This window comes from Pteropus alecto, unplaced genomic scaffold (assembly GCF_000325575.1).
Source record: "Pteropus alecto unplaced genomic scaffold, ASM32557v1 scaffold157, whole genome shotgun sequence".
NCBI classification, from domain to species: Eukaryota; Metazoa; Chordata; class Mammalia; order Chiroptera; family Pteropodidae; genus Pteropus; species Pteropus alecto.
In genome coordinates, this window is record NW_006440626.1 from 1,991,643 (window position 1) to 2,017,389 (window position 25,747).

Below are 25,747 nucleotides of genomic sequence, written 5' to 3' on the forward strand. Positions count from 1 at the left end.
CCACGGCCTGTCCGCCCCGGGGCCCTTCTGCCTTCAGCCTGTGGGTTGTCCAGCTGCTCCTCTCTGCCTGGGCCCTGAATCCAAGCCAGGCTGGCCTCTCGCCTCTGCCGGGGGTTCTCTGACAGCCGAGATTTCAGCCTTGTTCTGGTCTCCCGGGAGTCAGTGTCCCAGCGGCCTTCCTTGCCTATTGGAGAGAACGAGTCCTGGAGCCTGAAACGAGCCCCGGGGCTGGTGGGAGTGAGCGGGTCAGGAAACTGCGCTCGGCAGGAATTTGGATTTCTCTGTGAAAGTTACAGGGCACCCTCAGTCTTGGGGGTGGGGGTTTGAGGAAGATCACTCCTCGCTGGGAGGTGGCACTGGCAGCCGCTGAACTCACATGGGAACAGTGCGGATGGAGAGAAGGGAAGCTGAGGTGACGGGAATGGCTGAGAGGGAAGGTGAGAGGCGGGGCAGCAGGACCTTCTGCGGACCCCTTCTGCGGACCCCTTCTGCGGACCCCTTCTGCGGACCCCTTCTGTCGCGGTGCACGCTTCGGAGAGTCCTGCTACCCCATCACGTAGATGCGGGATATTTCGGTGGTGGTTGGCTCGGGACAACGTGAGGCCTTGTTCTTAATAGAGTAAGGAACCAGAGGGAAGCCCAGAGGCTCAGGGCAGGACTAGCCAGTCTCTGCTTTTCCTGAGACCGATAGTGCAGGCAGGTCCTGCTTGGCACACTTGCTCAGGGTCCTGACTCACAAGTGTCCAGGGACGGCTTGTGCAAAGTGCAGGTCCCTGTCCTCTTTGCCTGGTCAGCTGACCGGGGCCTGACCCCAGCCTGAGGCTGGCATAAATTGCCAGGAGTTGACTGGTGTGGGGACAAGCTCAGGACAAGCTGGGGCTTCATCGAGGGTCAGGGGCTTGAGAGGCTGGGGTGGAGTTTCTGGGGGCTTGTTCAGCATCCGGCTACCTGTACTGCTCTTCAGTGACCACGTGCTGGGAAAGGGAGCCGGGCTGCCCATTCTTCTCGGTGGGCGGCGCTCAGATGCCCCACCTTTGTGCCAGGGCACAGCCTCCCAGAACCCACAGACTGCAGGGGAGGCACACACGGAGATGGGCGCGGACAGGACAGTGCGTGGAGGTCCCCGGCAGAGGGGCCGTGGGGCCGCAGGAGCCTAGGAGGCAGTGCTCACTCAGCAAGGAAGGTTGCGTGCATGCGGGACAGTGGCCCCCTTTCGGCTGGCTCCCAGACTCCGTGGGCGTGGAGCAGGCCCGACCATCACACTGGCCCTAGCCAGCTACAGCAGGAAGCCTTGGAAGAGGTGCGCACCCTTGCCCTTGGGACCTGCGCCCACTTCTCAAAGTCCTCACCATCTCAGAGCTGGCTGGAGGTGCTCCCTGGCAAAGGTCCCTGGGGAGTTTTCGGGTACAGACTCCTGGGATTAGGTCAGGGCAGACAGAGCCAGTGGTTCTCACCACAGGAGCGGCCTCTAAGGGCAGCTGCCCTCTCTCCCCTGTCCCTGCCCTCGTCCTGGGCCCACCCCACTCATGCTCCTCCAGGCTGACAGGAAGGTCCTTGACCCTCCGCTGGACTTCGTCTTCCGCCCTGCTGCTCCTGTTCCCCCTTGCCCTTGGCCTGCAGGCAGACGGGACACCGCCCTTCCTCCCTCCCCCATCTCAGTCACCAGGGGCCCCTGCTATGCCCACCCCGCCCCTCTGCAGCTCCTGTGGCTTTTACCTTCGTGACTACCCAGGAAAGTGCTTCCAGTGAGCCGTCCTCCTCATTACAGGAGGGCAGCCGAGCCGGACCACACTGCGAGGCAGTACTCAGCACGGGAGCTGGGTTTCTAATGACAAAGCCAGTTCTGCTCCAGCCCACCTTCAGACTCGAGTGAACGAGCCTGTGGGGAGAGACCTACAGTCCTTCCCAAGCCACCGCAGCCACACGTGGGCTTAGGATCCTATCAGTGTACCTGGCTGGTAGAGTCCCACTGGCTCCCAGGACATGAACGCACAGTGAATCAGGACCACGCTTTGACCTGGGGCCCCAGCATGGCTCCTCCAGGACCAGGGACCTCCCCTGCCCTGTTCCAGGGCTTTCTGTCATCAGCTGTGGATGCTGGGGTCCCCGTGGCTGTGTGTGGCTGGCAACGTTCTGTTTTAAATGAGGGGACCAGTGTGGCCATGGCGCTTCCCCTCGGCTGCCCCTTGGGGCGGACTGGCCAACTAGCGTGCGGGTGGACTCGCGGTGTGCAGGTCCAGCTGGCTACCCCGCCTGCTGCAGACCAGGCGGGCGGGAGAATAAACAGCTCTCGCATTTACCGGGAAGATTTATGGTGCTGCTGGAGAAGGCCGTCCTGGCCCTGTGCAGTCCGGAACGGCCCTTGAGGTGGGGACAATAAATCCAGCCCATTATTTTTTACGAGCCTCCCACCCCATAAACAACTCCTTTGGCTGTCGGCGAGCCGGCCTCATGCCCTTCTCCTGGCCCAGCCTCCAGCCAGCCCAGCCAGGGAGCCCTGCAGGGACCGGGATTCCCCCACACGGCAGTCCCAGAGTGGACAGTGCAGCAGAGGGCGAACACCAAGCCAAGAGGTGGCTGGTCCTAGCCCTGGCTGCCTTCCTGGCCCCAAGTCCTGGGGCCTCAGTTTCTTATCTGTGTAAGAGGACAGACGTTAACATTCATTGTAGAATTATTTGTGGGGATTAAAGTGAGATAATACGTACATACCATGTCCCCTAGTGACGTGCCTGGGCCTGAGATCAATAAAACCGTCAGCTGTCACTGGGCATCACTATGTGCCAAGCATTATGCCCGGACGTTGACATGAGTAATCGAATCCCAAAGACAGCTTCGTCCTGCGTAGCTGCTGTTACCCTCACTTTTCAGGTGAGGAGAAGAGGCTGAGAAGCAAGAGACTTGTTCATAGTAAATAGCATAGTCCAGAGCCCCGGTCTGCCTGCCTGCTAAAACCAAGGGTACCGGATGAGCAAGTGGGTGCAGGGGTGGGAACAGGGGTTGCCATGCAGCCTGGAGCTCTCTGTGGCACAGGGACCTGCCTGTCTCCCCTGTCTGGGGCCCTTTCACTGGTCACCTGTCAGGAAGGAGAAACAGACTTGTCCCTGGTCACCGCAGACCAAGGCCTGGGACCTATATGAGCTGACTGTTCTCACATGGCTTCCTTTAGAGTCCCCGAGGAGGGAGGGCTAGCGTTGCCAGATAAAATACAGGACACCCGTTTAAATTCGGATTTCAGATAACGAATACTCTTTAAGTATAGGACATGTGGGACATGTTTATACTCAGGAAGTACCTGTTGTTTATCTGAAATCCAGATTTAACCAGGCATCCTATGTTTTTATTTGCTAGATCCAGCAGTCTTGGATGGGGGAAGGACATCTCCAGCCCCCCAAGCCTGAGAGGAGTGAAAACTCAGGGGGCCAGAAAGTCTCACAGGCCTCTGTGGTCCCAGCCACCTGAGCCTCAGAGAGGCGTGGATGTTCTCATGGTGACGCCTAGTGATCAGCTAGGGAACTTCAGGGAGCGGGAAGAGGAGGGATGGTGAGCCCCAGGGAGGGGACAGAGGGGCCTGGGATCCAGGGTAGGCTCTACCTGACGGGCAGACAGGCGCTGCAGAGTCAGCCAGTGGGGGTGGGACGGGACAGGACAAGAGGACAGGTTGGCCTTTACTGGGCACCATCTGTGTCTTGAGGTGGCTGTCGGGGACCCTGAGCTGGAGCCATCACCTCTTTACTACCCTTTAATGGTCCTCCTCTGCTCCAGAGGAGGACACAGAGCAAGTTCCAAGGCCACACGGCCGGGAAGGGCCAGAAGCAGGGCCGCTGGAGCTGGGCCGCCCCTCATTGATGCCTGACCCTGTGGCATTTTGTCCACACACCGCAGACTGGTGTGGTCCTCACAGCTGTCGGATGGGCTCCCTTCCCTCTCACGGGGGTAGCTTTCCAGGGGCTCCCAGGGCCAGGACTGGTCAGGCGCCAGGACTGGAGGAACCAGAGGCTGGTGTCCCATTCTGCTTTCTGAGAAGGCAGGCCCAGCCCACCTCCTCCGCTCTCATCTGGGGTGCCTGGAGCCAGCCATGGTCCCAGCTCTCCATCTCCACGTACACAGTGCCTGTCTACCCAATGAGCGGACTTGGCAGTGGACTTGGTCTCAGCTGAAAATGCACCCACGTGGGGTGGGCATCCTGGCAGGCTCTGCTTGCGGCCTCGGCACAGGGCCTGCACACAGGTGGTGCTTAGCAAAGGTTTGTGGAAGGAGCGGGTGAGTGAATGGGTAAGCTTAAAGGCCGTCGACAGCCCCCGAACCAGCAGTGCCTGAGCCACCTCCTGATTTGGCAGAAAGAACGTGAACCTGGGAGTCGGGGCGTGCAGGGCCAGGGGCTTCTATGTGGACGCTGGTGCTGACGGCTGCATGACCCAGGCCAGTCTCTGTCCCGTGGGCTTCAGCCTCCTCCACTGAAAAGGAGAGCCTTCGTCTGAATGCGCTCCGAGGTCCTTCCAGTTCCAGCTTTCTGAAAAACCTGTCATTGTTATTGGCTCTCCTGTAAACTCAAAGCAGGACACCTTTGTTTCGGAGCCACGCCCCTTGCCCATAACTAGTGCACTCGTGGACCAGCCACCTGTAGGACCAGCCACCCTATAGGTGTTTGCCGCACGGCTACTACAGGCTCGACTGTGGTCTGTCCTCTGCGAGAGCAGAGCAGCGTGAAAGGGGGCTGGTCCTGTGGAAAGGCCTGGTTAAAGGAGATGCTGCCTAAATATTCGGGGATAGAATCAGCAAGTAGGCAAGTGACCGAATGAACGTGGAAGGTGTTGGGAGTCTAATCAGGTGAGGGTGGGATTTCTGCGGCTGGACCAGCTGGGCAGCGAATGCTGGTAGAAGGCAGGATGCACGTGCAGGAGGGCCAGTCGTCCCAGGGCCGCTGAGGTGGCCAGGTGGGCACCAGGCTGGTGGGTGGAAGGTGGGCATGTAGCCAACAGGCTAGAACCCTTTGGACCTGCCGTTGGAGTGGCTGTGGGGGCGGGGCGGGGACTTAGGTTCCCGCTCCACCACACAAGTCGGGAGACCTCTCTGTGAACCTCAGCATTGTCACCTGTCAGGTGGGCCTGCTGATGGCACCTGGCACTCAGAGTCAATTAGGGATGTTTGCAGAGAGCCCGGCATAGAGCCTGGCACTGAGGAGCTCTGGGTAAGTGAAGGCCCACAGTCCTAATCACTTCCACTTTCCAGGTGGGGCTACACCTAGGGGTGCAGCCTGGGGCGAGTGGGCTCATGGTCGGCTGGGGGTCCAGCCTGGACCGTGATTCCCCAGGAGGATGTAATTTCAGGGGTGAAGAGTAGGAGGTAGAGCCCTGTTACTGCTAAAACCCAGACCTCCTGATGAGAGGCTACCAGGGCACATCCAGGCGCGGGTGCTGTCAGAGCATGGTTAGGGGATCGGGGCAGGTCCTGACCGGCGGGCTGGCGGCATAGGCTCAGGGCTGGCACTGCACCACAGGCAGCAGCCAGGCCTGGGCCTGCAGACAAATGCGCCTTGTTGCCTGGGTGTTGGCCCCATTCTGATGCAGAGGCCAAAGCCCAGAGTGGCCGAGCCTAGGCCCCCCACCAGTGCAGATGGGTTCAGCAAACATTTCTCAGGCCTTCACTTGGGGCTAGGCACTGTGCGGGACATGGGGGTCAAAGCGGTGACTCAGGCTTAGGCCCTGGCTCCTCAAGGTGCCCCTAGTGTGGTGGGGGAGACCCAGCAGTTGCAATTTGTGTGGGTCTATCAGAGATGGGTGCAGGAGCCGTGGAGGTCAGGCTGGGCCCCTAATCCAGCCTAGGGACTTGGAGGAAGAATGCAAGCAAGGAGGGCTTCCTAGAAGAGGGGACACCTAAACACAATCTCAAATAACTTGTCAGAAGCTGCCATTCAAGGAAGGGAGGAAGTGTGTCCCAGGCAGAAGGAACTGCACATTCCAGAAGGTTCCGATGTGAGAAGCTAGGGTGGGCTGTGCAGGCCGACAGCAGGGTGTCCCTGCTGCTTCGGGCCACAGCAGGAGTGAGGGGGTCAGGAGCACTCCGGGTGCCATCCTGGGAACTTTCAGCCTAACCCTGTGGACAGTAGGCAGGGGGCATTGAAGGGTTTTTAGCAGTGGGAAGACAGGTTTTTACTCTAGACATTTCCTTCTGCATTTGGAGAAGGGCAGGTCTTCAGGTCAGACAGAGCAGGGTTCAGGTTTCGGCTCTACCGTGTCCTACTCAAGTGACCATAGGCAAACGGCTTAACCTGTCTGAACTGCTCTGTGAAATGAGAATGAAGCTGCTTTTCTGGCAGGGTGCTATTGTAACGGCCTCTGTCCTCTGTGCCGGGGCTGGGGCTGGGGCTGGGGACTAGGAATAAACAGGGGTGCTCCCGGCCCTCAGCGAGCCCAGGCAGGGGGTCTGAGGAGCATGGAGATGTCTCTGCCTGATTAGAGGGGGCGGGGTGAGAATTCGGGCATCTTGAAGAAGCTGGCACTTGAGATGGGCTTGGAGAGACAAGATGTGGAAATGTGACAGAGCCAGGGAGGGCAGGGGCTGGGTCACTCCTGCACTCTGGCCCCCGTAGGGAAGGTCTGGGGGTCTGGGGGCAGCCCGGTCTTCCGCGCCCCTCCCCTGACACGAATGCCCTATTGCCTCCTGGACGTCTGCTGGGAGCACAGGTCCTGACGTGAGCCATAGGGTCACATCACCGGTCCCACTCCTTGTCTCTTGGACAGGTTGCCAAGCCTTTCCTTGTCCCATTCTCTTCACTTGCAAAGTGGGGACAGTCGCATCTACTTTGAAAAAGAGGTCAGGGGCTTAAAGGAGATTATTCCCGTAAAGTGCTACTGTACAGTAGCTGCTCAGTAATGGCAGCGGTGGTTGTCATCAGCCTGAACCCTGTTTTGCAGCCCAGAGCTGCCCCCATTCTGTCTTGCTCATGCCTGCCCCCTAGATCCAGCCCCCTCACCTCACCTCGCCTGTTTGAACCCCCCTGTGGCTCAGTCTCCTCACCTGTTGAGGGAGTAACACCACGACACAACAGCCCTGCTGGTGGCAGGATCAGTGAGATAACATCTCTAAAGCACGGGGAACAGCACGACACACAGGCCGCTCTGGGCCAAGGTGTTGCCGTCACCGTCTCTCCCACGGTCCGTCCCAGCCCTGTCCCTCCTGGCCGTGGCCCCAGGGCAGGCCCTTTCTACTGTTTTCTCCAGCTCCCCTTCGAAGCCCACGTCTCTCCCACGGTCCGTCCCAGCCCTGTCTCTCCTGGCCGTGGCCCCAGGGCAGGCCCTTTCTGCTGTTTTCTCCAGCTCCCCTTCGAAGCCCACGGAGCCTGTGTTTGCTTTGCCCTGCGCAGCCGGGACAGCCTGCTGAGCTGGCCTCTCCCTGCCCGCCCCCAAGGCTCCGGCCTCTTTCTGGGCTGCATGATTTTCTATGGATGAGGTGGAAGGGGAGGGAAATCCCTCCCTCCCGAGTCGTGGGGAGGAGAGCAGGGCAAGGTCGTTGCTCTTTTCTCCCTGCTCTGCTGTTCCCATGTGCCTTCCTTTCTCAGGTGTTTAAGGGACATGGATGCGCAAAGTGATGTTGTTGATGAAGTCGCCATAGCAACGACCCTTGCGTGCACACATTCCGGCTTTGTTATTCTGGGCCAGGCAAAGAGAAAGACCGCTCCTCGGTGCAGACTGGGCTCCCCGCCCGCCGCCCTGCCTTAGATGCACCTGCGAACTTTGCTTTGCAGAAGATGCAGCGTACACGCTGGGGGGGTGGGGAGGGGGCGGGTAGATTCTGCCCCCATGTAACTGTGCACAATCCAGTGCAGCGTCCGAAAGTGATAGAAGGTCTTTGGGAAAAGTAGGCCCTGGTAGGGAAGGGCTGCCCAGGCCTGTCGCAGGGCCCAGAGAAGGCAGAGCTCTGGGAGGGGCTCATCAGGAGGGGGCACTTGCCTCTCACATGCTGTGACCCTGGCACGGCTTTCTCCCACCCCGACCCAGCCTCCATGTGCCTGTTTGGGAAATGGGCATGGCAGTACCCACTTTTCAGGCTTATGATGAGGGTTAACGCAAATGAAAGTGTCGTCGGAGCCCAAGTCCCCACATCACATCTGGAAAGCTCAGAGAAAGAGGCTCTTCAGTGCATCCCAGATCCAGCCTTCCTCTGCCCCTACTGCTGCTGCCCCCGCTCCAGGCGCCTTCATCCCTTTCAAGGTGGTAGCTGCAGAATCCCACTTGCTTCTTGCCCACAGCCTTGCCACTGCAGGTCGCCCTCCGCGTGGCGTCCGGAGACCTAACACATTAGTGCGTCACTGCCCGATTTACAACTCCCCGTGTCTCCCCCTGCCCAGGTCGGAGACCCTCCAGTCCTCACCTGCACCCTTAGCCCGCCTTGCTCGCCCAGGGAAGGGGAGTGCACATTGAGTGAGCACCTGGAGGCAGGTCCTGTGACTAGCCACTTTTACACAGGTGGAAACTAAAGCTGAGAGATGACGCAATTGTCCCAGGTCATGTGGCAAGTGGCAGAGTCTGAACTGGGACCTGGCAATTTTGCAACAAAGCGTCTGTCTCCTCATTGCTCCCCGCCCCATCCTGGGCACCAAGGAGACACTTGGTCGGAGTTTGCAGGATGTAATTGGATTCGGAGAGGCTGGATCTAATTAGAGTCGACCCGGCGGGCAGCCTGGCCTGACTGGCACTGGGCCGCTGATGACCAGGATTTCTGGGAACGACTCTGAAATTATACCTCACTTCCCCTCGAGACGGGGTGGTACACAGGGCTTTCTGCTGAACGCGGCACTGAGGTCACTCCCCCGTATCAGGACAGGTTGCTAGGCTGAGGGAGAGGCTGCACCTGGCCCAAGAGTGTGGCTTTCTCGTTGTACGGCTCCCAAGAGCAGATGGGTGCAGAGCAGGGGGCCACAGGAACGTGGAGTTTGGGCCAGGGCCCTTCAGATCCATGGATTCACAGGAGCCCTTGCTCACGAGGCAGCCAGAGTTCAGGAAGGCCAGAGGCGTGATACGTGCAGTCAGATGAGGCTTCGTGTGAGCCCAGTGGTTGTGCAGGGAGCTGAGGCTCTGCCCTCGCGCTCGGTGAAGCTGCTGGAAGGTCAGAGAGGCGCCAGGGCTTATGTGCTTTGTGGAGGAGCTACACAGAGAGCTTCACAGAGGAGGTGGCACCTGAATTGGCCATGAATTTTAATAGGCTTTTCAATTCGAGGACAGTTAATAGTAACAGTTACCGTTTATTATACTACTCTGTGTTAGGTTCCCAGTTCTGTTCGCCCCAGGAAATACTTGCTGCCAGTCAGCCAGCTGGGGCCCACAGTGTAGCACTGACCCCAGGGCAGGAAAGCCATGTCAGGGAGCCCAGCAGCCTGGGTTCCAGTCCTACTGTCTGACCTGGGACAGGCATTCCCTCTCTCGGGGCCTCATTTCCTCCCAATGAAGATGGACGCAGGGACCCATCTGGCCCTGGCCATGGTTCTGCCTGCCGTGAAGCTAGTCTCCCGGCCTGCATGAGCCAGCGCAGCCCCCGGTGGGGAGGGCGGTGCAGCTCCTGTGTCTGCAGCCGGCGAGGCACTGAATCGCCAGCACAGAGGAGAGCATGTCTCCCCGCCCCGCAGGCTGGGCTGTCGTGGCCATCTTTGGCTGCTAGGGTCATTTTTAAACTCCAGCCTCACGTGAGCCTGGCTGTGGTGGCTGCTGTTCCCAGACTGTTTCCCAGGACAGTGGCCACTTGGGTGTGAGAGCCAGACCTCTGTGCCAGACCCTGTGGAGGAAAGGCGAGGTCATTCCATTTCCCGTCCCTTCACTATGAAGACAGGGTCTCCCCCCCAGGGCAGGACCTGTACTGAGCAGTGAGGCCACCGAGAAGGCTCAGAGCTCAGCCTGCCCTTGGGAGCTGATGGGAGTCGCACAGAGAGCAGAGAGGAGCAACACAGCCACCACATCAGGCCACAGCGAGCGGAGCACGGGTGTCCAGAAGGCCCTTGACGGGCCTGGGGGCCAAGGAGCTTCCTGGCTCAAACTTCCTGGCTCATTGTTAGTAAGCCTGGATTCTCATAAAGGAAGATCTCCTGACGGCAAGTCCATGGTGTGGGATAAAGCTGAGTAATTTCTATAGCTCAGCACGGAATGCAGTGGGAAAATACAGTTTTTAATTAGAAATCTATTAACGTTAACATGTAATAAGTTTTTAATTTCTATTTTAAAATAAATTAATAAATATAAACTCCCCCATTTAATTTCTAATACGGCAAATACCAGCAGCTGGAACACATTCACACGAACATAAGCTCTTCGGGCTCCTCTGTCATTGTCAGGAATGTCAGGAAGCCCACTTCTGTGGTGACCCAGCCCCTTGCCTGGAGAAAAAGAAGGGGCTCTTGGGGCTTCGAGGCCCGTGTGTGAGAAAGCTTGAGTGCAGAAGACGGGACACATGGCCTCAGTGCCAATCCTTAGTGGAAGATGGTGACCTCGCCATCCCCTCCGCGGTTGCTGAGAGGACTAAACCTTAGAGACCAGCCGATCACAGGTGGGGACTGGGGTCCACCTTCCCAGCTCTGGGGTTTCATCGTTTAGTGCCACATCAACTCTGAACCAGAATGCTAGATTACTCCCCTAAATTATCCTTTGCCAGCAAAACAACATCACCTTGGCTCATTATTAGAGTCTAGGTTCTCAAAAAGAAAGATCACTTGGTGGCCAGGCCATGGTGGGGGAGAAGGCTGAGTGATTTTTAAAGCTTAATTCTGTCTCATGTCCAGAGTTCCAGGCCACCTCAGCTCCCAGCTCCCCAGATCCGTGGCTGGTAGCGACGAGCAGGGCTTCTCGTAGTCGCAATTCTTCGGCTGGGAGCGGAGTTTCCGTCTCCCTTTCTCCATCACATGTGAGCTTGAGCTTAAACAGGGACTCTCGGGCCGTCCCAGCTTAGGAAGAGAGCACAGGCCTGCTCGAGTGGCATCGGCTTCCTGTGCCAGGCGTGGGACAGCCTGGTCGGTTAACACGGGGGGTTGGTGTGGGGAGACATGAGGAGTATGACCCGAGCATCAGGAAGCTCTGCGGAGTTGGTGGCGTTTGAGACAGGCCCAGGATTTTGTTTATGAGAAACAGGAGGATCAAAGGGGTGGGCAGGGCACTTGGGGCTGGTCAGCCGGCGGCGTGGGATTACAGGCCACGGACTACGTGTAGGAGGCGGTGGGAGATGAAGCTGGGAGGAAGCTAAGACTCCACCTCCTTGTACAGTGTGGGCACCAAGGAGCCACAAAAACCATGTGTGCAGCGAGTGAGGAGTGCCCTAGACTCAGCCCACCATTGACGGTAGCCACCGATGATGGTCATGGAGGCTGCTCAGTGGACACCGCCCACTGACCAAACCCTCGCCAGTCAGAAGACCTGATGAGGGACTAAATACGACTCAGTGGCCCAAGAGCGTCCCTCCAGTACCTGCCTCCTCTGAGGCGGGGCTGCCTGGCCTAGGCAAGGCCCCCTGAGGAGCTGCACTGTCTCCAGATTGGCAGGAGAAGGTGCCGGCCGCCGAAAGTCAGTGCCCCCATAGTCACTGAGCGCCCGCCGCATCTGGCACTTGCCCGTTCGTGAGGCAGATGATCATTCCCGTTTTACAGACGAGGTTCCAAAAGTGAAGCAGTTTTCTCCAAGATACGCAACTAGTAAAGAGGCCACACTCATACCCACATCTGCTTGACTTCACAAGACTTCCTTTTGTAAGAAAGCCATGTGCCAGGCTGGCTCGGACCAGCTCGTGAGAACCAGCTTCACCTTCAGGGACATCTCCCTGGGGGCTTTCCTGGAGCATGTACACCACAGCCCCCACCCAAGCCTCAGCACACAGCTCTGCAAGTCACGCAGACCAGCTGCTTTGGAATTTAGTGAGTTCCGTGTGAACTTGCAGCTTCCTGTGAGGAGCCTGGCATTGAAGGGCTTTGCTCATTCAGGTGTCAATAAGTTGGTCATACTCTGCGTCAGTCCAACGATTTGATTCGAGTAAGAAAATCAAGGTAAAGGAATGAGAGCCTTAAAATCAGATGAAACCAGAGGTCAGCGTGCTGAGCCAAGTGCAGGCTTCGTTCATTTCAATTTTTTTGTTTTATTGAACTTCAGGTTTTTTAAATCTTTATCATAGCTGCCAGGGCGTTTGTGTTTTTATTGTGTTGTTCTTTTTTCTTCGTTGCTTTTTTTATTCTTTGTTTTGTTTTTCGTGTTTTTAAATATATGTCAATTCTCAGTTGCCCCACGTTAAGTGCTTCAAGTGGACAGGGTCGAAATTGAGCTAGTCCTCACCTCACCTAGGAGACCAGTGAGCCACCTGGGAGAGGCCACCTTCTCTCTTTTCCAAGGCTAGCTCCTCACAATGGGACTTGGAAGTCAGGTCTTAGGGTGGTGTGTGGGTGGACAGCAGCTCTTCCTTTCATCTGCCTTTAGCCTCTTGATGGACTTGTAACCTACAGCCTCTCACTTGACCCCTGACCTCATAAATTCTGGAAACTCCTCACAAATCACCAGGAAGATAAACATCAACTGGGGTCAACTGAAGTGGGTCTGAGCCGCTCTAGGCAATCAGGGAGGGGAGATCAAGTCTGAGGTGGGAGGTGGGGGGGCTGTCCCAGGAACTGTGGGTGACTGAGGAGAGGGGACCCTTGCTCTTCCCATCACACCCGTGCCCTCAGAATGTGTTTCTGTGTCGTTGCCAGTGAGCCCTGACTGGGCGGGGTGTGGAGGCCAGGCCTCTGAAGACTTAAGGCAAACAGTCTGGGGTCACTGCCCCCGAAACCCGTGGGCAGCCCAGCTCCACTCAGCAAGGCCCCCGGGGCGGGAGGGGGAGAGGCCTTTGTGGTCCAGTGTCCTGGTTCAGGTCTTCATGATACCTTTGCACACTGTCGGCCTTTGGGGCAGGCGGCGTAATCATGGTTCCCCCATCTCTGGACAGGGTGCTCACCTTTATAGGGGACGAGGGGCCCCAGGACATGCACAGGATGTCACCACTTGGGTTTGGGGCCACAGTGGGGACTCTGGGAGCCTAGGAGGAGAAGGGACTGAATCGGCAGGCCTTCTGAGGGTCAGGGCTTCCAAGCGTGGCTGGAGAACTTGCTGGAAGGGCCAGCCACCATGAGCAAGAATCCAGACACAGAGCCTGCTGCAACTAGAGGGTGGGGCACTGTGGCAGGCACTGGGGCAGCCCAGCCCTGGCACCTATGGCGTTCTCCCCCTTCCGAAGCCTCCCACGCCACGGGGAGGCCAGTCGCTGATTGCCCCGGTGAGATGAGGCCTCAGAGATAAAGGTCCCTGAGGTTTACGTACAGTTTTGCTTTAAAAAAGTGTCATTTGCCAACCAGCAGGACTCTTGGGCTGAGAATAGGACACAGCGACGTGTGTGCCCCTGACCTGAATGAGCTCTGTGAGGGCTGCGGGTGCCAGTGCAGGGCTGTGTAGGTAGAGCTGGAGGCTAGCTGCAGGGCATGCAGGGCTTTGCCCTTGGAGGTGAGGGTTCCTGGGTCCTGGGGAACACTGACCAGGTACACGCAGAGACCTCCTCTGGCCGCTGGGAAGGTGGCATGTAGTTCAGGACATGGCCATGGGCTGGTGAGGACGAGCCTCTGAGGTCCAGTGGATCTGACTTGTGCAAACGCAGTGAGGGGTGGCTGAGCGGGACTGGCGGTACCTGCGGGCGTGGCACTGGAGGCTGGCCAGGGCACCCAGCCCCCTCACCCATCGGCGCTTCCTCCTGGGCCGAGCCTGCCTCACGGGAGCACATGGCCTCTCTGTGTAAACCCAAACTGCTGCACACCACTGTCATTTCAACGCCACCCACACCCACTTCACTGGGGACGTGTTCTAAGGCCCTGACCGGAGAGCAGTTCCAGAGACCCTGCCCCGTAACCTGGCCTAGGGCAGAAGCATCTCTTCCATGGGTCCCCCACTGCCATTTACTGGGTGGCTCTCAGGGCGAGGCCTGGCTCTAGACCTGGGCACTCAGGTTTCTCCCTCAGGGATCTCCTTCTGGATGGCTAGGTGCATGCCGTGTGTGTGTGTGTGTGTGCGCGCGTGCGCGCACGTGTGCGCGCGTGTGTGCACGTGTGTGCGTGAAAAAAAAAAACCTCAATGTGCATGTGCTAACAGCAGCCCAACACTCCCTTTGATTGTGATGTTTCATTGGCTGTCTCTTTTCAGCCTGAAATTTTCTCTCCCCCCTTCTCTCCCCGGTCCCCAACCCTTCTCTGTCTCTCCTCAGAGGGTATGAACTGCATGAACAAAGACCATGGCTGTGCCCACATCTGCCGGGAGACGCCCAAAGGTGGGGTGGCCTGCGACTGCAGGCCCGGCTTTGACCTTGCCCAAAACCAGAAGGACTGCACACGTAGGTAGATGGAGGCAGATGGGTCAGACATCCCCACGTGTCTCCTGCCGTTGCTTTGTGGGGGGTCTTCCGGTCTGCTTGGATGTGGCCCAGGGAGGGTTCTCAGCCCCTTAGGGTGGCGAGGAAGGGAAGGCCCCGTGAGAGGCGGGGGTGGGGGCGGCACGATGGCCAGGGCCATGAACCCCGGGCTCGGAGTTTCCCCACCTGGCACAGCGCCACTGACGCAGCCCTGGAGCCGGGCTAGGTCTGATGCAGGGGCCTATTTGAGGACCCTGCCGTGCTTCTTGTACCCCCTTCTTTTTCCCCAACGCCAACCTCATGGGCCAGGCTCTCCAGTGGGCATGGAGGGGCTACGGCACGGGGGTCTAAAGCTCGGTTTCGGGCAGGCCGGGGCAGCCCTCGTAACAGGATGGCACAGAGAAGGAAAGGAGCTTGGTGCGGAGGGTCCCGGCCCAGGCTGTGTTGACCCCATTTCCGGGACCTAAGCTCAGAACTCGCACTCCCCACCTGCAAGGCCGTAATGGTGCCGCCCTGGGAGATCTGGGGTGATGAGGCCTCTGGCCAGAGGGGGGCATTTCAGGGCCAGCACAGCGGTCAGCCCGCAGGGTTCGTGTGTAATGCATCCTCTGAGTGTGGACATCTAGCTCCCCAGTAGGAGTGGGAGCCAGCAAATGAAGTAGGACCGTGGCCAAACACCCTCAGCTGGTCGTCAGGAGCCCCCGCCCCCGCGCGGCCTCCACCAGCTGCACGGGGCATGGCAGGATGAGACCCCTGCTCGCTGGGCAGTGGAGACCCAGGCTGATGTGCTGCTGCCCTGTGGCTGCGAAGAGCCGAGGGAGGCCGGCGCGAGCAGGCCCATCTCCGGCCAGAGACAAGCGCCCTGTACCAGGCCTACTTCCTGATGCAGGAGATGGTATGGGGGAGCCCGGAGCCAGCTCCCAGTGCGGAAAGCGGCCCCAGCCTGGCTACTGCAGGGGAGGCTGAGGCTGAGCAGCTCTCACGAAGCAAATGGCTTGCTTTCCACCCTGCGTCCTGTGCAGAAGACACGGCCCTAGTTCGGTCCACCTCCCTTAGTCACCGTGATTTGCTCAGCAGCCATTGCTCTCCCTTGTGCGCCTGCCACACCTTTCCCAACTTGTGGCCTCCTCAGACAGTCACCAAGGTCTTGGACACCCGCACGCATCAGACACAGGCCCTTCTCCAGGGAGCTCATCCGTTCCCCGAAGCAAAGACGCTTCCTCGTGCCCAGTGTGGCCTGAGCGTGGGCCCGCACTCCTCTCCTGTGGGGTCACAGAGATAATCACGTGTGCTGTCACCAAGGTCAGGACCACTCGGAAATGCCAGCTGCAGCCCCGGGACTCCAGCACGGCCCTGCCGTCCTCTCCTTAGATGGATTCCTTTAGCTGCAGAGGATCCTGCCGCCTGGCAAACCTCAGCACAGAGAGTGAACAACTCCAGTTCTCCCGGTCCCCGCGTCGGGTCATCCGCCTTCCCTCAGGACAGAGGCCAAGGACGGGCACATGTGGGTGGGCAGGCTGGTCCACAGGCCCAGCCGGAAGGGGAGCGCATCCCCTCAGTCCGCAGGACAGACGGGCTGCCGCCCGCTCTGGCCAAGGCCGGAGCTGGGTGCTGGGTGCGGCGGGAGCTGCACGAGAAGTGGCGGGGCCGGCGGACTCGATGCCGCACGCGGTAATTCCATCTGGACGAGCGCTGTGAGGGGACAGTTCACTCAGAGACCATCTCCGAGGGGCCGCCCGGGGCTGAGCGGTCGGGGACAAGGCAAGGCCCCGCGAGCGGTGAAGACTTCCCCTACCCCAGTGCCACAGAGGGGAGCCAAGCCCGCGCCCAGGACGTTTGCTCGGGAGAGAGGCAGCAGCCCTCCCTCCCCGCTCGGTGGCCGGCTATTGCCAAGGTGTGTGGAGATTCTGGCCACAATCCTGGGGCCCAGAGCGGTGACTGCCCTGCAGCCCTCCTGTGAAGGAACCACGTAGATGGCTGTCCACCCCGTCAGCTTTGGTTCCCTCTGTGTGGTTAACGTGGCAGAGTAGTGTAAAGTCAGCTCTGAGACTGTCCCTCTAGCCTTTCAGGTCACTTGAGGTCCATAAATTCTACATCTGGAATTGGGTTGGGGGCTGAGGCCTGGCCTGGCCAGCCTCTAGGGACCAGGCGGACCACGGGGGCACCGCACCCAGCTCTTCCATCCAGAGCCCAGGACCCACCCCAAGGCCAGAGGTTTTCCCCATTTTTCTCTTGGTCTTCCCAGATCTCTGTGTACAAGCTTGGCCCGTGGGTCTGTGACATGCAGACACCGTGTGCAGGGAGTGAGGGACGCTGAGCGTGGCCCACCCTCGAGTCACCTCACATAGGCCTTTGTCTTCCTTAGAGTCACTTGTAGGGCACAGCCATCACCCGAGCCCAGAGCTTGGAAGGAACTGGCCGCAGTGCCCTAGCTGCCTCCTCTCAGGCTCCCCCGCCCACTCCAATGCGGCTTTTCTCTGGGAAGTCACGTGATGTCCCACCCAAGACGGGCTCTGCCTGGGTCTCTCCCTCACCTGGGATTTATGCTTAGCAGCTGTTCATGGACAGAGAGTTGCACTGCTTCAGAGATGACACTGCTACTCTAGGCTGTCAGGCTCCCAGGACCGCAAAGAGAAGAGACGGTCCTGTGCAGAAGGGACCAGAGGACTTCGTGCTCGAAGCCCCCGTCGAGTTTCCTGAAGCGATTCTGCAGGTCCCTGAAACGTCACCCTGGCAATTCGGTCCCTCCTTCGGATGAGCATTAGCTGCCTGTGGAAGAGGCAGCCTGCTAGAGCCTCCGGTCACGGAGGACAGCGTCTGGGATGCTGAGCAGGAGACATTCTCCCGACGTCCTCACCCAGACACCTGCACTCAGGACGGATGCCAGGGAGGCTCCGAGCCGCCCTCTCGGTGAAGGGACGTGACCCCAAGAGGGCGGCCACAGAACTCCAAAGCGCTCAGAAGCCTTCGCCAGGAAGCTGCCACCAAATAACTCCCCGCCGGGACCAGTCCTGCTCATGGGTCATCTTGATAGAGCATCATTAATTCAGACTCCACCAATTCAGAACTTTTGACACCTCTGACCACGGTCGGTCGGAGATTAACTTTTGCATATTTGATCATCGTTAGCATTTTGCCATGTAAACTAAGAGTGTAGATAGAATTCTGGATAAGTGGTTAAGGTATCCAAGAAGACGTCCGCGAGGCCTTGGTGTACCAGGTCACAGACCCCTGGGGTCTCGCTGGCCCAGTGAACCCATCCCATAGAGATGCTGGGTCTCCTCTAGTGGGATCCCTCACCCTGGAAAGTGATAACAGCGTGTTTTCTTTTAAATAAACTGGAATTTATCATTTTCCCTGCTTCAGATTGGCTCCTTTTTGTTCGGCCCCCCTTCAGCAGACCCGGGTCGCGGATGCTGTGGCATGTTTTAAGTTCCTGGGCTGCAGGGCACCAACTCCTCCAGGTGCTAGGACTGCAAACTGCGTGCATGTTTAAATAAAAGGTCACTTTCAAAACTACCTGAGGCGACACTGATTTGCCTGTGTTTTGTCTGGCTGGATGTCGCTTTGGGCTTATGAGGGGCCAGGGTTTGAGATGGCCGCTTGGACTTGGAGAGAATAGACCTCTGTGGGACATCCTCCCACATGCCCCAAGACGTAGGCAGAGGACAGACAGCTCTGCGAGAGTTAGGGAGACAAGTGTATGTGCCTCGTAGCGTATGCCTGGCATTGACAGACACTGCCCCATCGGGATGGCTGTTTTAAAGTGTCTTTCGCAGTCCAGGAAGGACGATGTTGTCCAGCTTATTATCCCTTTCTTCAGCCGACACGGTCAGCTGTGTGCCAGTTCCGTCCGAAGCCCAGGTGACCCAAAGTCTATTCTCTGCCCCACCCCAGCAACCTCTAGGGAGCGAGCAGTTCCGTCCAAGACCCTCAAGGGGCTGAGGTCCAGGGAAGGCATGCCTATTCTCTGACTGTCATTTGCCCTCAAGATCCTCCCCCATCCTTTAAAAGAAACCACCAACACCAAGAAACTAATCATTCTTGTCGTTCTGTTTACACACACGTATGTGCACTTTGGGCCTAACTAGTAACCTGTAACTATGGAAACGGAGGCTGCCAGCACAGCTGCGAGGACACGGACACGGGCCCCATGTGTGGCTGCCACCAGAAGTACGCCCTCCACTCAGACGGTCGGACGTGCATCGGTAAGTAGGCAGCTTTGCCTAGCACCAGCACCTGCGTACCACCCTGCCCCCCAGGGCCATGCGGCCCCGGAGCCAGCCAGCACCCCGCCCCGCCCCCGTGTCCCAGTTCCCAAGAAGGAGGCTTAATGGAAATAAGAAAAAGTCTCCCCAGCATCAATGGGCAGCTTTTGGTAGGAACTTACTCGGTTCCTTCTGCCGCCCGGGACCGAGCGCCTCTGCTTCGTGTCACTGCAGGTTTTCTGCGGGTCCTCTCCTCGATGTGGGGGCGGTCCCAGGCAGGTGGTCTGTGGGGAGGAGGAAGGTGTGTGCTCCTGAGGTGGGCAGCTTCTGTTCCTGAAGCGCAGGTGTTTCCTCCCCAACGTGGAGACACACAGCAGACACATTTAGCCTCATAATGGCCTCAGCAGTGACGTGAGCTGTGCGCAGCGGTCTGGAGAACCGAGAGGTTTTCTCAGAAAACTGCTCTGAGTCTCCATGGTCCAGGTCACCAAGGGAGATGTTCGGTGGACCCCAGGGGTCTGGGTGTTTTAACCGCTTTCCCTTCCCAAACTAACGGGGGCTCTCGCCGGACTTCCTCTCTCACCCAGAGTCCCTCCTTCTCAGCGATGCCCCCTCCCGTCACCTCCCCTGTCACATGGAGTCTCTGTTGAGTCTCAGACACCCGCTTCCTCCTGGTCCTTATTTCCAAGGGGAAACTCGCACATCTCTGATTATCTCTTGCCGTGATCACTGGCAGGTTCTTTTCCCACCCAAAGATAACAGCAATTTTTTTAACTGAGAAAAAGGAATTTCAAGGTTGGTGTCCGTCCAACTTTGCACATCCTCCTCTTTCTTTCTCCTCGATATTGGCACACTTTAGAAACCCACAAGTCAGCTATCGCGGTGATTTTTTCAAGGCCCCATTTCTTATTATCCACTTGGAAGACGTTTCTTGAGGGACTTTCAAGTAACAGAAAAGGGGATGGCAAGCGAGCAAAGCCCTGAAGTCCAGAGTGTACTGTTGCATTCCGTCCCCTGTGACCTGCTCCCTGGCACCTGCGGAGCTAGGCAGAGGGGCTGGGCCCGGGGCGGGGCACCAGCGGTCCCATCCTCGTCCCTGGCTGTCGTCCCAGGTGCTGCTGCCTGCGTGGTTCTCCCTTCCTCTGTGTGGTCTCTCCTCTCCAACAGCCATTTTTGGTTTCATTTTATCTCATTCCTCCTGCTTTTCTGGTGATGGTCCCTGATTGCCTGTCTTGTCTGATAACTGACGTTCATTAATTATTTTCAGAGTCAAAAACCAAACCAAACAACCAAAAAAAAATAATAATAATTTGAAGCAAAACCCGGTTTTAGACCAGTGTCTCTATTGCAGCCTGATCCCATCTAGAACCTCCTCTCCCGCCCCTCTGCCTGTCTCTGCTGTCCTGCCGGAGGGCTCCCAGGCCCACCGGCCCCCTTCCTGTCTCGTCCGCTGGAGTCGCCCTCAGTGTTTGCGTCTGCATTGGGGCCGCCTCTGCCGGCCACTGGACCAGCGCAAACAGCTGCCGGCCAGACACACAGCCAGCCTCGTCTAACACATCTCGTCTTCGTCCACCTGACTCATCCTTTCTTCTTCTTATTATTTTTTTTTATCTTTTAGTGTCTGCTGCATGTGACGGCCCCGCTTGGATCTATTTTCTCACGTAATTTTCCTCACCGCCTACTCACCGCCTCTGTCCCTCCTCCCCTTAGAAATCCCTTCCCAGACGCAGCTCCTGGGCCCTTGCTCCCTGCCGGCCAGGAGAACCTTCCATCTGCCTGCTCCCTGCTCCCCAGCTCCCCTCGTGGGAGTGATGTCTCCGCACATCACCCTCTGAACAAAAAAAAAAAAAACCTCAATCCCGCTAACCCCTCGTGCTCCTCCATGAGAAGCATCTGGGCGGAGCTTCCTGCCCAGCGGCCAGAATGCGCTCCGCCCTCCGTCTCTCTCCTAAAACGACTGACCCCTCTTTGCAACCCCTCGTCGAGCACTTGAATGTGTCGCTCTAGTCCTCTATAGACAAGCAGGCAACCAGCGCTGCCCAAATCGATCCCCTGGTTTTTCTGTCTGTTCGATGGGATCCATTATTGTGTGTGTTTGTTCCTCCGTATTTTTGTTCTTAATTTTGCATGAGTGTTTGACACACTTTCACGCTCTTGAGACAGGGCGTCTGCTCCATCACCGGACCTCACGGCCCTGTCCCCTTGTCCTGTGCCCTGTCCTATGCCCGCCTCTCCAGCCCGAGCCAGGGGCGTCTGTAATGGCCTGTGTCTTCGTGAGCTCTGCGTGGCGCTGTCTGCTTCTGTGGCCCTCTGCAGATGCGTCCTGTCTGCTGACCTCAACTGCCTCCTCCGTTTATGTGCGGATGGGCCCTGTGTCCCCTCTGTGTCCTTTTGTGGCCATCCCCTTTTCTTCACCCCATCCCGGCCCGGCTGCCTCTTCGCTCTGCCCTGAACATGCCACCTTGGAGGTGCCTGGGTTTAGCCCCTTGGCGAGGACGCTGCGCCGGCTCGCATGCTGTGTTGGCTTTGTGTGCGCCACGCCGAAAGGCTGACTGTCTTGGGCCGCGGGAAGTGGGCTCTCATTAACCAGTGGCTCCATGTTTGTCCCTTACTTGTGTTTTAGAGAAGGATGAGGCTGCAATTGAGCGCTCTCAGTTCAGTGCCACGTCAGTAGCTGATGTGGACAAGCGGGGGAAACGGCGGCTCCTCATGGGTAACGCTTCTCTTCCACTCCCTTTGTTGTCCTTGCCCCTTCGTCCGCGCGCGTGTGTGTGCGGGTCCTGTGCGGCGTGCCGGGCGTCTGTGTGCGGGCGAGTGGAGCTGTGAGTGTGTGTGCGGGCGTGTGGCGTGTGCGCGTGTATGTGGGCTGTCCGTCTGTGTGGTGTGCCCACGCGAGTGCGGTCACGGGTGCCACGTGTGAATGTGGGGGGCTCCGCTCCAGATGGGAACTCACTTTTTCCTTTTTAAAGTTTTTACCCTTCATCAAACACATGTATTTCTTTGTTTGTGTGTTTGTAGCCACGAACCCAGAGCCAGTGTCTAGTGGCCTCTGCACGTAAGGAGACGTGCTCTGTAAAGCCTTTCTACCTGCAGTTAGCATCCCAGCATCAGCAAAGCAACAGCGAGACACAGACACAGGGGAGGGCGTTAGTGTAGATCAAGGATTCAGGCAGCGCAGCCCTATCCATCTCCCCACTCAGGAGAGAAGCCACGTCCAGGAAAAAAAGCCACATCTCTATTCGGGCTGAGGGATCTTAGGGTTCTCTGGTCCACCCTGCTGGCGTTATAACTGGGAAGTCTACCTGGGAGGGGGTCCAGTCAAGGTCATCTGGCAGGCCTGGGTAAAAGCAGTACTCAGCCCCTCCTGGCCCCAAGGCTCCCTGACTGCATGAGTGACCCCAGCCAAAGCCTTGGCCCACTTTCCCATGGTCCCCCTTGGGCACCTGCGTGCCTGGGGGGTGCACACAATGTCAGCTGCACTCTGAGCACTGCCCCTGGGCTAGATCCAGACTCCAGGGAGGCCCACCCAGAAATGCCCAGTGCCACTCGGGGTGGCTCAGAGGCCTGCTGGTGTGGCGGGTCCTTGGCCGTGTGAGGGAGATGGAAGGAGAGGGAGAAAGTGACTCTTCCACCGAGCTCAGTCTGCACAGCAGAGAAGCAGGTCTGCCTCCTCGTTCATTCATTCCTGTTTCTCAGTCCTGCTCCCACAGCGCCCAGGCTGCTGCCTGGGGTGGCACCAGCTGCCTAGGCCTGTGGAGCAGAGCTGTCGGATCACCTGAGATTGTCACAACCTTCTTTGTGACACTCTGATACATCACGCCAGCCTTGGGAGCTGTGAGGCCAGGTGGTACATGTCCCATGTCTCAGTCAAGAAAACTGAGGCTCACTGGGGTTCCCTGGCTTGCTCAAGATCGCACACTACCTTGAATAGCTGAGTTTAGTCCAGAGCTCATGGCAATGTGGGCTGTCTTAATTGTCAGGGTCACGGGACCATGGAGGTCAGATCCTGAAGGTCCTGGAGAGGTCACCTGGTTTTGTGGTCTTCTCAAAGGAGCCCAGGCATCTAGGGAGGAGCGAGGTCCAAGTGGGGCCACGGGAGGGATGTGGCCACGTGCTGAGGAGTAGGCTGGAGGCTGCCCTCCCCAGTGGGGCTTTGAGGAGCAAAAGAGATCACAGGCTGGCTGGTGGTGCTCTGTGAACCCTAAAATCCACAGTGGGAGAACAGGCATAGCCCTGTTTATTGAAAGACAACACTAAGGGCCTGTGAGGCCAGAGGTTCACCTCCGGTCACACAGGCAGATAGGACAAGCTCAGGCGGGAAGCCCGCTGTCTGCACATTCTCGTTGACTCGTTGACTCGGGCCATCATTGTTGGCCTTGGAAGTTCTGGAAATGGCCAAGAGGTGGGCTTGGAGGCCCCACGAAGGAGGCACATCCACACCCTCCTGGAAGGTGTGAGTCAGCACTGTGGACTTTCTGGAAAGGTAGCTAGAAGCGGATGGCGGGGATCTACGCGTTGCCAGTGCTCTGAGGCCATGCTGAGGCCCAGAAGGGCCAGGCCCCTCGTCCTCACCTGCTAGGAGAGGCAGGCACTGCTGCTGAGGCCAGAGCTCCAGAGCAGGGCAGGACTAGGCATGGGGCCCCCAGGCGCCCTGCACCCTTCCCAGCAAGAGCATAGTGGTGGAAGAGGGCTGAGCTGCGCTGGCATCAAGCAGGTGGTGGCAGGGCGGGTGGGTAGGTGGAGAGTCAGTGGACAGTGGCCCAGAGCCAGACCCTGGAGCGGGGTCTGGGAGGGGAGGAAGGAGGCGCCGAGGACACAGCTATTCTCGCCCTGGGTTTGGGAGGCAGAGATGGGGGATCAGAGCGGGGAACTCTGTGCCAGGCCAAGGAAATGGGTGATGACTGGCCTTCCTGCATTCCCACCTCTCTGATTAGAGAACCCCCCACCCCCACCCCCCAGAGCCTATCCTGCCCGCTACACAGAAGAGACTGCTCCCTCCTCTGGTCTTCCTGCAACACTTATACCTGGGGGACAAGGACCAGCAGCCAAGGCCCCACGCCCAGAGCTAGGTGACCATCCTCGGGCTGCTGTGAAAGGCGCCATGCTACCTGCGCCCCTCCTTCAAGAGCACGGAATTCCTAGCACCTGTCTCTTCTGAGAGGGGCCATGTGGTACAGACTTAGGATCCTACTGAACTTCACACCCTGACTAGTAGCCCCAGTGACACGCAGCTGCTCCCAGGCTGTATTAATAGAGGAAAGTAATAGAAAACAAGGGAGGTGGCCACCCCCATCCTGCCCAGCGCTGGTCAGGACTCTCAGGGGCAACATGCTCAGAGCCCGGTGACTGCATGCAGAGAGGGCCATTAGAGTTGGGTGAGCGTCGTCGGCCTGTGGGAGGGCGTGCAGGCAGCTGATCTCCGTGGATCCTGGGGCTAGCAGGTGGCTTGAGCCCTGTTTTGGGTCCTGGGAGGGGATGGGTAGAACAGGCAAAAGGGGGAGGAGCTTTTTTTGTGGCCCAGGAGAAGATGAGGTTCATGAGACACCCAGGAATTCCAAGGCAAATGTCGGACCCTGGGCCCCCTGGCTCCAGAGTGTGTGCCCTTGACCACTGCACTGGCCAGCTCCCCACAAGAGGACAGAGACAAGCAGCTGTTGCGGGGAGAGACTGGGGGCTGCAATGCCCGGGAATGATCTCGCGTGAGCAGGAGGCATTGCAGCCCTGGTACGGGGTTCCACCAGTGCAGGGCATGTGCGCTGCAGACACCTGCACGTGGCTGAGATGGCCTGGCAGGTGTCTTCCAGCCCTAAATGTCAGTTATCTTCTGTGCCAATGGGTGGGTAGGAAAAAATTAAGAGGGCTCCCTTTGCCCTCTGGAAGTGAGTGAGTGGGTGCAGGGCAGCCCACGCCCATCCTTGCTCTGTGACGACCTCATGTCGGTGCAGACTGGTCCTTCAGGCCCAGGGCGAAGCCTCCTTTTTCGTGTCCCAGGGTGAAGTGGCCTCCTCGCTACAGGCACTGTGCTCCAGTTTCCCTTCCCCCACGTGGAGCTGGAGACTTTAGGCTTCATTTGCTCTCATAGGTTGTTGAACTCAAAATTATTTCAAAACTGTTTTGCGCTCAGACTGCAGAGGTCACAGGTCCCTTTGATGTCTGCAAGTTGTTTAATTAGCGTCTTCATCTCTTAGCACGGCCAGGAGCCAGGACCTAAGCAGAAAACAGAGGACACAAAATGTATGAGCTAAAACCAGGGCGCTTTACCTGCCGTTTGAGCCTCTCATTCCCTCTCTTGGAACAAAAAGCTGCCTGCTCTTTGTTCACCCAAGGGCTAGCATTTCGGTGGCACAGCTCCCAAGTTTGGAAAGTCTCAGGAGCCAGCACTGATGGAAATCCTACAATGTCAGTCCGCTAACTACAGCACTGGCTGTTCTCCCGTGGCAGCCGGAAGTGGAAAAGGCTGCCTCTGTTACAAACCAGCAAGGACACTGGGCTCTGGGGGATGAAGTGGCTCCCTCAGGTGGGGCAGCTGGTCAGGACAGGGGTAGGAAGAGCCGCAGGCCACAAGACTGTAGCTGTCAGCCTGGAGTGTGGACGGGGTAGTCTGTAGCACAGAGGCCTGGGGCCATTCGGGGCCAAGTGGCCCTGCCTCCCACCTTTGGGGTCTCAGTTACACCCAGCAGTCGCTGTTTATAATTATCCTCGTTATGTTTACTTTAAAGAGGCGTTCAAGTATGTAACTGATTTAGACTCCCATCAGAATCAGTTAAAACATTTGGATGTGAGGGTTAAAGTGATAAGTTTCAGTTATCTGGCCGACTTGTGTGAAACATCCGAGTGCCCAGCTACGTTTACGGAGGGCCCCGGGGCCAGGCTCACAGCAGGACTGATGAGACCCTGTGAGACAAACCTGTCACCTCCGGGTCTTTAGTCGCTCCTTCCCCCCAGGTGTCCTTGTTGGTGCCGTATTAGCTTCCCGTTGTGGCTGGAACAGCACGAGCATATTCTGTAGGTCAGACATGTGGCTTGAGGCTCACTGGGCTAAAACCGAGGTGTCGACAAGGGCTGTGTCCCTCCTGGAGGCTCTAAGGGAGAATCCACGTCCTTGCCTCTTCCAGCTTCTAGAGGCCCCACGTTCCGTGGCTCACGGC

General features: G+C 58.1%; 1 protein-coding gene across 1 annotated transcript in view; it reads left to right on the forward strand.

Moving 5' to 3' along the window:
- The window catches only part of SCUBE1 (signal peptide, CUB domain and EGF like domain containing 1), a 113,762-nt gene that overhangs the window by 44,349 nt on the left and 43,666 nt on the right, over positions 1 to 25,747 (forward strand). Inside the window, exons 4-5 of the mRNA XM_006917415.3 lie at positions 14,248 to 14,373; positions 18,483 to 18,599. Of these exons, the coding sequence (XP_006917477.1) occupies positions 14,248 to 14,373; positions 18,483 to 18,599 (243 nt within the window). The remainder of the gene's footprint in view (positions 1 to 14,247; positions 14,374 to 18,482; positions 18,600 to 25,747) is intronic.